Here is a 14245-nt window from a genome sequence, read left to right on the forward strand (position 1 = left end):
GGTATCAATTTAGGGCATTGTGGGGCTGATAATCCTTCCCACGCGTAACCGACTCTCGAACTCAAATTTTTTGTAACACAAACCGTAATTTTTTTTTAATTAAAATTAATATTTTTATTAAAATGAAAAATATGCTTTTGGTACTCAATCACAACCTAATCAAATATTTGTGACAACTTCTCGAACCATTTTTTTATTTTTTTAAAAAAAAAACACCAAATCAATCGAGACGAGATTTTTTAAACCAATCACTTAAAAATTAAATTTGTTTTTAAGAAAAATCGTTTCGACATAATAAATTGTGTTGGTAAGGTCGCCCTTGCCTTTGTAGTACCCAATACGGATTAGTCGATTAATAGATCGGATATAAGTGGTTATACCAAAAAAATACAAATAATACAAAGCTTAAATGAATATAGTGTTGCAAATTTTGGAAATAAAAGAAAAGAAATGCACACCGGCTTTTACTTCTATGAGGTTGAAGATGTACATCAATGTTACATAGCTTACAAAATTAGGAGATGAGGGTAAGCAATGCCTAAGCTGAAGAATGAAAGTAAAAAATTATAAAGAGAACCAAATAAAAAGGAACAAGGCAAGACCAACAAACTTACAAATAAGACAAGGGATTGGTATATAGCTTAGCTATGGCTAACAAGAAAAACCTGAGGACTTGATCTACGGCATACATACGAGGGGCTATACCTAGGCTCGCCTAACCGGCATAGACAAAAGGAGTCAAAGGACTCGCACCTAAAAACACTAAAGCCTCAAACAGGCTAGTAACAACGGGGTATTTATAGAAAATTAAAAGGATTGAAGAATCTACAGTTCGAGGTCGAGAACCGGTTTTAGTCTTCTCTCCACTTCGGTGCTTTGTAGATCAATCTCTTCCAGGATCATAGATACAGCGGTTTTGCAGGATTCGTCGTCCCTGAAAGCTAGGGTCCATCTTCCGTCGATTAGAGATTTTATCCTCGTTTCACCGGGCATGCTAGATTTAGGAGGATCCAAGAAGGGCAATGATGATGGACGAATACGCAAGTGTAGCCATCTTGAATGCTTATCATCTATTATGGGCTGAAGATTTGAAGACATTAGCACAATTACCCAGAAAGGACAAAAATTATGAATGACATGATATCTGCCCTCGACGTTCAAATCATAAACAAACAAAAGTAGTACTTCGGGTTTTGCAGCACACAAGTTCTAGTTGTTGACCAATGAAAGTAAATACAGATCGTGTTCAATTATTTTAAGGCATAATAGAGCTACAGATTGTTCAATTATTTTAAGGCATAATAGAGCTACAGCAATCTTTTTTTAATAGAAAAGGTGCCTTGTTAAAACCACTGTTCGGAGTAGGCATAGCAGAAAAGGGGTGCACCCGTGTGGTCTTCCATTGATCACAACAAATCAGTACAAAACCAAGGACTAATAAAAGGTGATGGTTCATGCCACCACAAGATATTTTTTATCACATCCTAGAGAAGTGAGTTTAGCAAGATGACAAGCTAGGGACGAATACAGTAATCAATTTTTAATTTAAATAAAAAAATTAAAAAGGAAAATGATATATATAATATATTAATACTTACTAAATACGGTACAGGTTGATTCAGGTCCAGGTCAAATTTGTTTTGCAGTTTTGGTTGGGCAGGTATTTTGTGCTATAGGTTTTGCCAGCTCTTGGGCCTTAAGATGTACCAAGACCAACCTCAACTCATTCCTAGTTCCCAATCTCACTAATTATGCTAAAAGCCTAAAAATCCTAAGCTGTTATTTCATACCGGAACTAAAGCAAATAGAACAGGCACAAGCATTCGATCAAGTGCATACAAGTTCTCTGGCATCTACTATGAAATTCACAACAGAATATATAGCTGAGCTTACATTTGTTCCAGCCAAGGGAGCAGCAACACGAACTATGCCATAATTCTGCTTCAGTGGTAACTCTTCAGCAAGAACAACCCATCCCAATGTGCCCACAGAAACTGCTAGAAAATGGAAATGACGCTCTTTGCCCCTTCCAAATGCAATCCGACAAGGCAGTGCATGAACTGCAATGGCAGTGACAGAGTTAGGGAATCGGAAATCCCAATTGCTTAAATAGAACAAGTCAGATTTTTTTTTTGGGGTAAATAATTGAAAGTGATTGAACAGAGTGAACACAGTGCATTACACACGCTCGCATAATTACATATAGAGACAGAACAGACCAAGTCTTATTTCAGTGCCTGGCTTCAGACCTAAAACATCCAGACCAACTGCCTTGGCACGAGATGTTTCTGGGATGTCAATTGAAGGATGGATAGGAGGCTGTTCAGGCGAAGTTCTACCAAGGGAGAACATTTGAAGCTGATGAAGAAGTACAAATACCTAATATAGAAAGGTTAGAAATATTAGCAACCTAATGCAATCAGAATGCTGTAAAGCCATGCTGATGGAATAAAAAGGCTAGACTGTTAGAATCTATAGACCATCAAAAGAAAATGACATTTCTATAGCAGACTAACATTAAGCATAGTCACATTGATAAAAAAAAAATATTAATTTGATTTATACAGAGAGTATATATACAAACCTTCACCAAATCACACATCCTCTCACCAGCAGCAAAGGATGATTCCGCAGGAATATCTGTACATGTAAAAATGAATATTCCACATTCCAGAAAAATAATAGAAACAAAGTTAGAAAAATGGTTTAAAACCATCCCATTTTTGAAAAGCAGTCAATCCTACCTTCAGAATTCAATTTCTGAAATGGCAAAAGTATGCACTTGGGCTCCTTTCGAGGGGATGAAGCCTCAATAGCTACAATAAACTGTTTTAGTCAAAAATATGACCACCAAAATCACTATTTACTGCATTAACTTCTTAGAAGAATACCTCTTTTGCAGTTTTTCCACTGATCACAAAACACCGTTATAAGGACATCAACCCAAATCCCTTTAGTCTCCTGTAGAAGAGCACTTCTGCAATTCCTATACGAGTCCTGCACATAATAAGAACGTTCACTAATAGCTCATACTGAAAAGAAATTTTATAATATAGTAAAAAAAGTGAAGTGCATAAACCAATAAGAAGAATTTGCATAAATTTTCAAATTAGAAACATAATAGAAAATGTTATTATGAAGTACGTTGAAGATGGCTGAGGAGGAATTTTTCCTAGTTTAGGTTTATATGATTTGTATTTATGTATATATACATTACACATGCTGTTTATAAATGAAACAGAAAAACTCTTTCAAATCAAAACGATTACCGTCATTAATAATATCACAAAAGTCTGATATAAACGAAGCTAGAATGGTAAGATTCCTTGAATTTGAGGCAGTAATACAATTCCTACTATATCCTGTATATTCAGAGACATATCACTCACCTTCGACAATTTAAGATGATAGCTTTTGAACTCTGCCTCACTATAAGGAAGCAGTTGTCGCAAAAGCCAACCAGCATCCCACAAAATTTCTGTAGGTATATTTGACCGACAAAGAAGCTTGACCAATGCATCAAGAACCTACAATAAAAAAATTAAACTTCAAAAGTTCTTATGATTTTCATATCACAGAAATATGTATTTACAATCTTGGCCTTTGTTCCTTTTATTATTACTTTTCCCCCAAAAAAATTTTAAAGTAAATATAGGGATGGTCAAGGGGATGGATTTATGAATTCTGAAGTAATACTTCTGCATATAATTATATATTTGTTTATTTGAACACTTTATGCAATTGCATAGCATGTTGTTTTGTTCACATTATTTTTCATCGGGTTAAATCATAATTTGTAATGCAATTATCATGATGGGTTGATGCAAGCATCATCTGTATATTACATTTAGATGTTGAAAATATCAAATTGTGATTGTTTGGAATCAAATACTCAAAAAAGATCGTTTACAAATTTTGTATTATTAATCTATCTGTGGCTGTGAGTTAAAACCACAATCAATAAAGTCAATTTTACATTTGTAAGTTACTAGTTAGTAACCATTTACGTTATGCAACTTCTGTACAAATAAAACATATATTTCTGAAAAAACCCTGCAGCCTTGTTAGGATTTCTTTTACAAAATAATTATATTTCAAATTTTATTTAATCATTGATATTATCCTTGATGAACATTTGAAAAATATTTATAATTTTTATTTTCCACATGATAAAAACAAACAGAATATCCTTTTTCTTTGAGTGATTATAAAATTGCAACAAAAATTGGATAAGTGCATAAAATAACAATGAAACAATCACAGGGTGAACAATTTGTAGCCCCTAGTTTAGTAGAGCAAAAATACCTGGTTTTTATGCATACGAGGACTTGCTCCTGCTCCTACAATAGACACTCCGTATTGTTCCTATTAACCAATGAAGGAAAAATAAATTACACAAAAATCATACTTTAACCTAAACCCAAGAGCCACAACTTGCAACATGACAGGTAAGGTGTTGTAGTTATTAATCATTATGAAATCTGTGCGTACTGCTATCAGTTCAATGAGAAAACCTTCCCAAATTTAATGCAACAACAGATGTCAATCAGTTGCAGATATTAAGGACTTAAAGTACCGTAAATCTACCAATAGAGAAAAAGAGAATTAAGACTGGAGAAAACTTGGCAAATAAAAGATAAATAGATGGTACCTTTTGAATAGCAAGCTAAAGAACTATTGACATTAATGACATCCTATTCTGACTTTTAAGTTGCAAAATAATCAAATCCACAACTTAAGGTTAAAAACTGTATACTTCTTCCGACTGTCTTGTTTTCTTTTTTTCTCAGATACTTCTATTTTTTTTTTCAAAATTAGCATTCAGAAAGCACTAAATCTATTAGAAGATCCCTGGTAAGGTTAGATCTCAATTCATACTACAATCTAGCTTTAGGTTTGATCTCTTAAATGTTATTAAAAGGTGGAAAATGCACTCTAAATCCTAGGACTCTTCTATACCCCAAGGAAAATGGGAAGGGGGGAAAACCACCTACAAGGCTACACCACAAGTAAAACAATCAGATAGCAGTAGACCAACAATAAATGAACACCAAGAACAATTTCTCTATGATACCCTAGCTTGGGATGCTAAAGTGAATAACTTTTATCAGTTCACACTCCTGATAAGGCAACCAAAGAAACCAACATAGAAATTGTTCGTAGCATTAATGGATAAATTAACAATCAGAAGGAAAATTATTCACTTTATCTACATTTTTCTAGGCACAATTTCTTTTTTTTACTTTCTTTTAAGGGTATACATGAGTGCGTATAGATATAGAGAAAGAGAACAATACCTTCAACTTTTTTAAATATCCATCAAGCTCAGTACTAACACCATCTCTTGGAGAGCCACCTTCAAAAGAAAAAAGTTGCTCTTCACCTGAGCCCTCACCTACCAAAGCTTGCTGCCAAAATTTAAGACAAAAGGTTCAACACTTCAATCAAATTGATAAAAGGAAATTAGGTACAAAATGACAAGCGCAATAAATCTCTAAGTTTTTTATTTCTCTTAGGCGTGCATTCATAGGTGTTAAACTAATCTTCACAAATTGTTTTTTTTTCCCCAAAAAATACTTGCACCTGGTTCTGCTGTCCATGCATGTGAGACATTATTAGACTCCACTAGGGAGCAATGAAATAGTGCTTATCATTATGAACCATCTGATAATCCTTGAGTATTGAACTATAGGTCACTGATGAATTTTCATGAAAAAATCATAGGAAAATAAGCAAAACTTTTAGAAATCACATGCTAAGACAGAGCTCACTATTCCCTCTGAAAGATCATGACTTTACATTAAAACTTACCAGTAAGAGTCTTTTGTGTTGTTTGCGCTGGGGAAGAATACCAAGAAAATCTAGCATTGATTCATCCAATTCTACAATATAAATACTCAATAAGAAAAGAGCAATATAAATGAAATAAGTGATGTAAACTTCCTCATCATTATTACCCTTTGTTTGTAACAATGTAGCCAACACATTCAAAGCTCCCAGGGCTCGTGCATCATCTCCATCAGTGATATAAGAAAGCAAAGTCTCCCTAGACATAACATAAATGCAAATCCAAAATTAGACCATATGCAACACAAACAGTTATGAAAAATAACCTACAATGGAGATCATTAATTGCTTTTGAAAAGGGAAAATAATTAAAAAAGAAAAATTGTTTTTCCTTGATATTATGTTTTTTTACACAGATTAAGTAATAGGTATTGGCCAAATATGCTTCTTCAGAACCAAAAGCGGAATGAGGGTTTTAAAGGATTGACCAAGTGCCAACAATGAAACAGATCATCCAAGAAATAAGTTGCCATCTGTCTATGACAAAGTACCGTTCCAAGTAGCACCATGCACAGACTTCAATAAGAAAAAAATGATTGCGCAAAGACTGCAATAATGGATCCTTTTAGCTTTTGTATTTTGTACCACAGAAATGGTAAATTTCCTGAATTTCAAATGGTTATCTACTTGCCTTATGCTACATGTCAGTAAGTTTGGAGTTCAACAATCAAGCTTCCTTACAGGGTATCTCTCAACTTGGAGAGAATTTACCCAGTCATGATCTACAGAACTTTTTTTTATATTTTACTCCAAAAATTTTTGCAAGAACCTTTTTGTACTTCTAGATTTTCTCATCTAAGGTAACTTAGAGACCCAAACCATCTAGGTCATGCTATGATTAACTATTTGTTGGGATCTATATTACCAAGATCAGCTAATAAAAGGCTTCATATTTAGCTCTATGATTTGGTCATTATTGAACAAGAGTTCTGGTTTGCTTTATTTGTTTCTTTTCCTTCTTACCCTTAATGCTTGCAAATCAAGTCCCATCACTCATAATATTTCTTACCATGCCCCCTGAATAACAAATCTGCTTTCTAATTTGACCTTTATCTGACTGCTCTTTACAGGTTCATCAACTATAGGATAAGTCGACCAACAAAAGCTACAAAATTACTTCAATTAAAGATTCTTATCCTTGCATTAAATTTACTCTACTTTTATTAGAACAAAATCTGCACTCACAAATGGAAATTAGAGTTCAAGGCAGAGTGAATAATGAAATAGAACAAAAACCAAAAAGCAAAGTAGCATGATAACTACAATTAGACTGAAGACAGAAATGAACTTAGCCTTAAATTTCAAGATAAAAAGAACCATAGTTCTACCGCTGTTAAGGCAGGAATCAAACAAATTCAGACTCATGATGCCGGTACAGAAATCAATAACCAAAATTATAATTACCCTGATTAATGATTATTATATCAGACTGTAAAGTTAAAGGCCAAGTTCAAAAGGCAAACATATTTTATCCTTTATCAAAATAATTACATATCCAAAATAACGAAAGATTTATGCAAAAGAATTACAGCAAGAAATAATGAATTTTTTGACTTATGAATTGGAATTATTTACTGTGGATTTATTGCTAATAAATGTTTTAAATGATAGAAAACAGAGCAGGAAATGTAAAACATATATGATTGAGCAATGGGCTGTAATTAATGAACATATATCTTACCTCAAAGAAAAATGTGAACGAGATAAACTCCTCTCTGCAATAATGCCTTCAGGATGAACATGTGAAGAACTAGCCTTGTTTGGTATATCAACACATAATTGTCCAGGAGTAACACTATCACTGTGTGGCTCTTCATTTTCATTTGCACGATTATTTCCAGAAACACAGCCATTGATTTTAGCTTCAGAATTAGCAGCAAAGACCTCCAGTGGATATAAAAAAGCTGCAGCAACGGTGTTCGCCAGATCTTTGATTTTCACAACCCGCAAGATGCAACAAAGTAGGTACAAAGAAGTGATTGCACCTATCTTCAGGTTCTATATTAAGGGAATAACAAAAAACAGTTAGCATCTCTACAAGTCAAAGGACAACTTTCAAACCGCAGAAAAAAACCCAACAACCAGGGTTTTTTCTCTTTTCATTTCAGTATCCAATTCCAGAACAAACAAAAAAGGAAGGAAAAAGCTTCATACACTGTCAGCATCTATTTGAAGTGCTGGAAACAGCAAAGGAAGTATCAAAAACTGCAAAATGTTGTCTGTTATCAAACTCCCAACAACAGGAATCCCAGCAGAGATAACATCACTAAAATAGTAGAGATTGTCCTCAATTTCATCCACTGTAGCAAGTATCGCAGAGACTGACTCCGAGCATGGGTTTCTGTCTCAGCCACAATACCTATCATGTTAGGAAATAAAAGGACTTCTGTTGTTTCCAAATAAAGATTATTACTCGGAAACTTACTTTGGATATTCGAGAACCAGTTTGCTTAAATTGATGCACTGATCCCGGAAAAATGAGACCAATTTAAAAAAATATTCAGAATGTGGGGCACTGGTAATGAACTTATTGACAAAATCATCTTCAACTGGATAAAAAAGACGCATCAGAATATAAGATCATTAGTTCTAACAGAAATGTATTAGAATGGTATAAATACGAAACGAACAGACAAGGAACAAAATTAGAAAAATAAAAACCAACCATGATAGACATTCAGTGTTAGCGAACGCACTGCCGTGCGGATCATGCTTTCTTCATTAAAAGCAAACCGTATTGCCTCAACATACAATGGGAAGGAAACTACTTCTTCCTAGAAAACAAATGAAAAATATAAGAAGTCACACCAATAGGAAGTAGATCGAAAAAGAGAGGTATCAAAATATTCCATGCATAATAAGGAGAAATGCTTACATCTTCAGTTTTCACAAGCAAAGAAATTGTGTTCTTGTTTAGCTTCCCACTTATTGCTCTTCACAAGCGCAGCATGCCAAATAAAGTACCATTGTTATATATAAGAAAAGAAAGAAGAAGCTTTTTCCTTTTAAGACTTAAAGAGGTTAGGAAATTAATAAAATAAGAAGCCAAGTATAATTATGAGTTCAGCCGAAAGAAAAGAAAAGAAACCTTAAGAATGATATATAGTAAGAAAGTATCTCTTCATTGCGGAAGTCAAATGAATAAGTTATTAGGCGGTTAACATGTTCATTACTGAACATATAGTCTGCAAAATTTTCACGAGGAAAATCAGTAAAATCATCCAACAGTGTTAGAATCAACTAAAAGGACCAATCACCAGGAAATCTTGTTCTTTCATCAACAACCAACTTACATATGGCATGTTCTCTTCTTAGGTTTTGAATCAAAATACTTATTGTTTGAAGTAATTGAAGAGAAACTGTCACAGTTTTGCTAATATTCAGTATACGTATGAACTCTCCCATGACTTGCTTCTCCATGAAAAAACTGCAAGGAGAATGTATGACATAAAAGTGCTGAAACCAGAAATGTGAATCATATAGATATTAAGCTTGAAGAAACCTCACTCGAAGAAGGACGGATCATGTTGATCGCCATATGTCAACAACTCCGCAATAGATCTCAATGCCTCAATAACGAAATCCTTCATAACAATAAAATTATGAGGACAGACAATACATGGTAAACTATAACTGCAGTAATGAAAATAGTAAAGAAGTATGTTTCTGTTACCTTATTAACTTCATTAATAATTTGAACTTTCTGCAGCTGGTTCGTCAAATATCTGCATGCTAGGAGACACGACAGTTAATCTAAAAGCACGCTTCCAAATTCAAAGATACAAAAGTCCAACCAAGATTTCAGGAGCCATCAAGCTACACTTCAAGGGCTGAGATTAAACTGGAAATATTACATGCTTTTCAAGGAATTCCAAGCAGCATTTCAACGTCACCAAAGCTATCCGAATCTTACTAACAGAAAAGAAATAAAAACAACACTATATTTTATTTCCACATGGCTAATCACTGCCTAGGGTATTCATAATATATGACATTTTCACATTTAATTCCCAGTTTGGTTGTCTACTTCACCGCATGCTTTTTATTTCCTGTAAAATTTCTATAAAAAGCATAAGCAAATTGAAGAAGAAAGAAGCATATTTGATTAAAAAAGAAAGGAACAAATAACAAAATATAAAATATAAAATTTTAAAACATAATGGTTTATTCATGTTATGCTATTCACAGAACTTGAAAATTAAAATTCTTTTTCTTTAACAGAAAAAAAAGGCAGCAACAAGGGAAGCAGTACTACTGAGAAATTGTCTAAACTAAATTCAAATTCTATCGACACGATAAGTTAAATTATTCAGGAAGATCATATAATTAGATCCCCCATATTACAAATAAATGAGAATAAATTAATCGATTAAGAGAAAAAGAGAAGATAAAACCTGAGTTCGTCTAAGGAGAATCGATCTCTGGATCTCCAAAAGGATAGCCACATGATTGGTTCCTCAAACTTCAAAAATTGGCTCATCACTATTCATTCTTGCTCCGCCGTACAATTTGTTCTCACTAATGCCGAAGCCCAGAAAAGGAAAACAATAAAATCTGCTTCAATCTCCTCAATTAATAGTTTCTTTCATCAGTCAAGGGATCTCGATCCAGCACAAGTTGTGCTAGAAAAACCTTTTCTTTGTATAATTCGTAGCCAAAAAGTGGAATAAATTGAAAATATGGGGGTTGGTTGAGAATATTATTATTAGTTAGCAGAATTCAATTGGATTTGAAAAAATATTGATCCATTAAATAGAATTTGATTAACTTTTTTAATTCAAATTGAATTAATATTTTTTGACAAAATTTTGAATTAATATTTAAATTTAAAGCCTGAGTGAATTTAAATATTATTATTTTGTTTTTATTTTTTGGAATTGAATATTATCATTTTATTACTTTTTCAATTTTTATATTAAATTAAATTTTATTAAATTTGAACTACAAATTAATAAAGTATAATAATGCATAATTTTAACTTTTTTATCATATTTTATTTAATTTGATATTCTAATTAAAATTATGGATCTGTTTGTTTCCCCGTAATTGGTTTTTCGAAAAATATTTTCCTCATTTTTCAGTGTTGATTGACAGAAGACAGTTGGTCAATATAATTCATTTTACTGGTCAACTGAATTTCTTTTCCATTTTCTAAAAATGACTTACCATCTGATTTCTCGTAAGTTATTTTACGAACTTTTTACTTTAAAGCATAAACACTCAAATTATTATTTTATATATGTAATATTAATATATTATTTTAATATTATTTTAATATTATTTTAATAAAAATATTAATTATTAAATTATATTTGTTTATAATTTTAATAATTTAATATTATATTTTATTGTTATAGTTATATTTTTATAATGTATAATATTATACTTTTATTTTAATAATATAAAATAAATTATTAATAAAATTAAAATTATTTATTAATTTCATAAAATTAATATTTTAATTATTTAATATTTAATATATACTCTTTAAAATATAATACAATATTCTTATTTTAATATTATAATTTTTAATAATTTAATAATAATATTATTTTAATAAATAATTAATATAATTAATAATATATTATTCTATTTTAATAAATAATTAATATAATTTATAATTATTTTATTTTAATAAAATATAACAATCATAATATTTGTATTTATAAAATTGTAGATATAATATTTAATAATAATAATGACATAAATAACATTAAATAAATTATTCTAATATTTAAAAATATTTATTATTATTTTATTAATAAATAATAGTATTCATTGTATTTGATGTTTATAATAAAGAATTTTAAAAAAATTACAAACCAGTGGAAAATGAATTACACAACGTCATTCAAACACCGTAAAATATTTTTCAGAAAATGTTTTCTAGGAAATGTAATTCATTTTACGAAATTCATTTTTCGGAATCTGTTTTCCGTTAAACAAACGAACCCTCTATGTAAGTTCTTTATGCATATCAGTCTCTTTATTTCTCCATTGATATTCTATCTTAGAACTCATTCTGTAAAAACTAATATTGTAAATATATTAGATAATTTTATATTAATAAATTATATTTATAAATTATTTTAAAATATATAAAAATAAAATAAAAAAGATACATGTGTATATCGTTTATGATTAAAGAGTTTTTTATTAAGCTAAGATGATTACTACTCAAACATTTGACAATGAACACTCAATCACTCTGCTACAGCCGTTAGTACTCAAACCTATAACCTCTAAGAACAACAATGATTCCTTTAACCACTGAGGTAGATTGGTTCGTATCATTTATGGTTAAAGAGTTGCTTAAATTAAAACAAACAAATATCACAACATTATAAATAATTAATATATATATATATCAAATAATATAGGTAAGTACATGGCGGTATTTGTTCAAAGATAACTTTCAACCTTTTGACATTGATAGTTCATGTAACACCCTAAACCAGTACGACAAACAATTGATTTATTAGAGTGATATATGGAGACACCGAAGTGGCTAACCCAAAAAATAATTCACTTTAAAACTACTATTTTCATAATAAAATCAGCCATAAAATAAATGTAAACTTTACATAGCTCTCAAAATAAATAATTACATTTAAAACATATACAGATCAACTCTTAAATAAGTTTACGACTCAACTTTAAAACAATGTTTATGAATTATAAATGCCCTTCAAAAATTTGAGACGTACTCTAATTTGCACTTGGTCTGGACCTCAGTCTCCAAAGCTTCTCAACTGTTCCACGTAATTTGTGTAAGGAAACAAATTCTAAACGCTGAGCTAACTAGCTCGGTGCCACATTAATAACTAGAACATACTAAAAGTGTACCAATAAAATGCTCAAGCTATCAAGTCTACTGATTTAGTGAGTATACTCGTGTACTCACTCTCTACTCTATGGTAGACATCGGGGCTGAGGGTTCTACATCTTGGAGTTCCACACACCCTCTAGTCTACCAAGGATGATTGCCTGAAATCTCTGCATCATTCAACACCCTCGACTAACCCACCCCTTGCTAGTGTCGGACTTTGGCCCTAGTTAGTTAGCTTAAAGTGCCTTGCACACTCCCTAAGGATATGGATTGAATCTATACTTTCGACACTGCTAGCTTTTCTAAAGAAACTCAGTTGTCCTTATCATTTCCCAAGCATTCAAACAAGGCTAGTCTTATTTCATCCTACATTATCTTGTTTCTAAGTTTGATTAAGCATTATGATTGTTCTCACTTGTAGTCTTATCCGGGAGTAATTATTAAGCTTTCGGGAAACCTCACTTTTCTTTAACATATCTCTTCTTTATAGCCCAAAACCAAGCTTTAGTATCGATATTGGCCTTACAGTATCAATAATGTCTCTTCAGTATCGATACCTACCCAAGGTATCGATACCCTAACACAGATTTACCTTGCAAAAAAATGGGAAGTATCGATACTCATGTGGGAGTATCGATACTTGGACTTTGGATCGATACTCCCTAGAGTATCGATACCAAAATGGCATTCTAGAATCTTGGTTTCAATACCAAATACTCAGTCTCGATACCAAACCCTTAATATCGATACACCTATAAGGGGTATCGATACTGCCCTTATAACTCTATGAATTTTTGCATGAAACATGAATAGTATTGAGACTGCTTCTTACAGTATCGATACTCACCTTAAGTATGCCCTAATTAGGCATGAAATTACCCTTTAAACTTCCCGAATTTACTACGTTAAGGTTTCCCAATCATTATTAATATCTTATGTGATCATAGGGTAATAAATAAGGCTTTAACACATGCTAACAACATCAAATATAATATCTACCATGAAACGAATCACTAAGCTTAATAACTTACTCTCAAGTTATAACTTATTTCTAATAACCCACAATCGGTACGAGGAAGTTGTGAGTCTGTTACTTGGCTTCCTTGGCTGCTAAAATCTCTCTCAACTCAACTAGGAAATCATATTTCCTTTATCTTTTGAACTCTCTCCCACCTCCTTCTCTAATTAAGGCAAGAAATGAGTTACCAACTAAACTAGGTTTTAGATTTAACATAAAAACACTCTCCATAACTCGAATCTACCAAAACTGAGCTTAAAACACATGGTTCCTTTCAAACTCCCAAAAACCCATTTTCTAAAACCAACACCAAAACTTGAGATTAAGAGCTTCAAATGAAGCTTAAGGGATGAAGGTTAGGACTCTTACCTTGGTTGATTCAAACTAAACTTAAGATTCCAAAAGCTTGCTCCTTTTTAGATGTTCTTGGAGAGAAAAGAGAAGAGAAAATGGAGGAGTATTTGGGAAGCTTGGGTTCACGTGAAATCCTCTAAATATAAGGTGGTTTTATCCTTTAAAACAAACAATGGTTAAATTACTCTATTGGTCCC

The 14245-nt window shown here is 31.9% G+C and overlaps 1 protein-coding gene across 1 annotated transcript; it reads right to left on the reverse strand.

Moving 5' to 3' along the window:
- Nucleotides 1–437: 437 nt before the first annotated feature.
- LOC120165525 (protein TRANSPARENT TESTA 9-like) lies at nucleotides 438–10433 on the reverse strand. Its single transcript, XM_039175037.1, has 21 exons — nucleotides 10242–10433; nucleotides 9521–9572; nucleotides 9355–9431; nucleotides 9141–9274; nucleotides 8936–9032; nucleotides 8723–8780; nucleotides 8513–8621; nucleotides 8273–8396; nucleotides 8002–8188; nucleotides 7529–7845; nucleotides 5958–6046; nucleotides 5812–5882; nucleotides 5298–5408; nucleotides 4306–4365; nucleotides 3390–3527; nucleotides 2892–2997; nucleotides 2745–2816; nucleotides 2585–2640; nucleotides 2220–2379; nucleotides 1894–2060; nucleotides 438–1080 (listed from the first exon to the last, which is right to left on the reverse strand). The coding sequence occupies exons 1-21, from the start codon at nucleotides 10325–10327 to the stop codon at nucleotides 826–828; spliced, it is 2526 nt and encodes an 841-aa protein (XP_039030968.1). The 5' UTR covers nucleotides 10328–10433; the 3' UTR covers nucleotides 438–825.
- Between the last annotated feature and the right edge of the window lie 3812 nt (nucleotides 10434–14245).

The sequence above is a fragment of the Hibiscus syriacus genome, unplaced genomic scaffold (assembly GCF_006381635.1).
Source record: "Hibiscus syriacus cultivar Baekdansim isolate YM2019G1 unplaced genomic scaffold, ASM638163v2 tig00111582_pilon, whole genome shotgun sequence".
NCBI lineage: Eukaryota > Viridiplantae > Streptophyta > Magnoliopsida > Malvales > Malvaceae > Hibiscus > Hibiscus syriacus.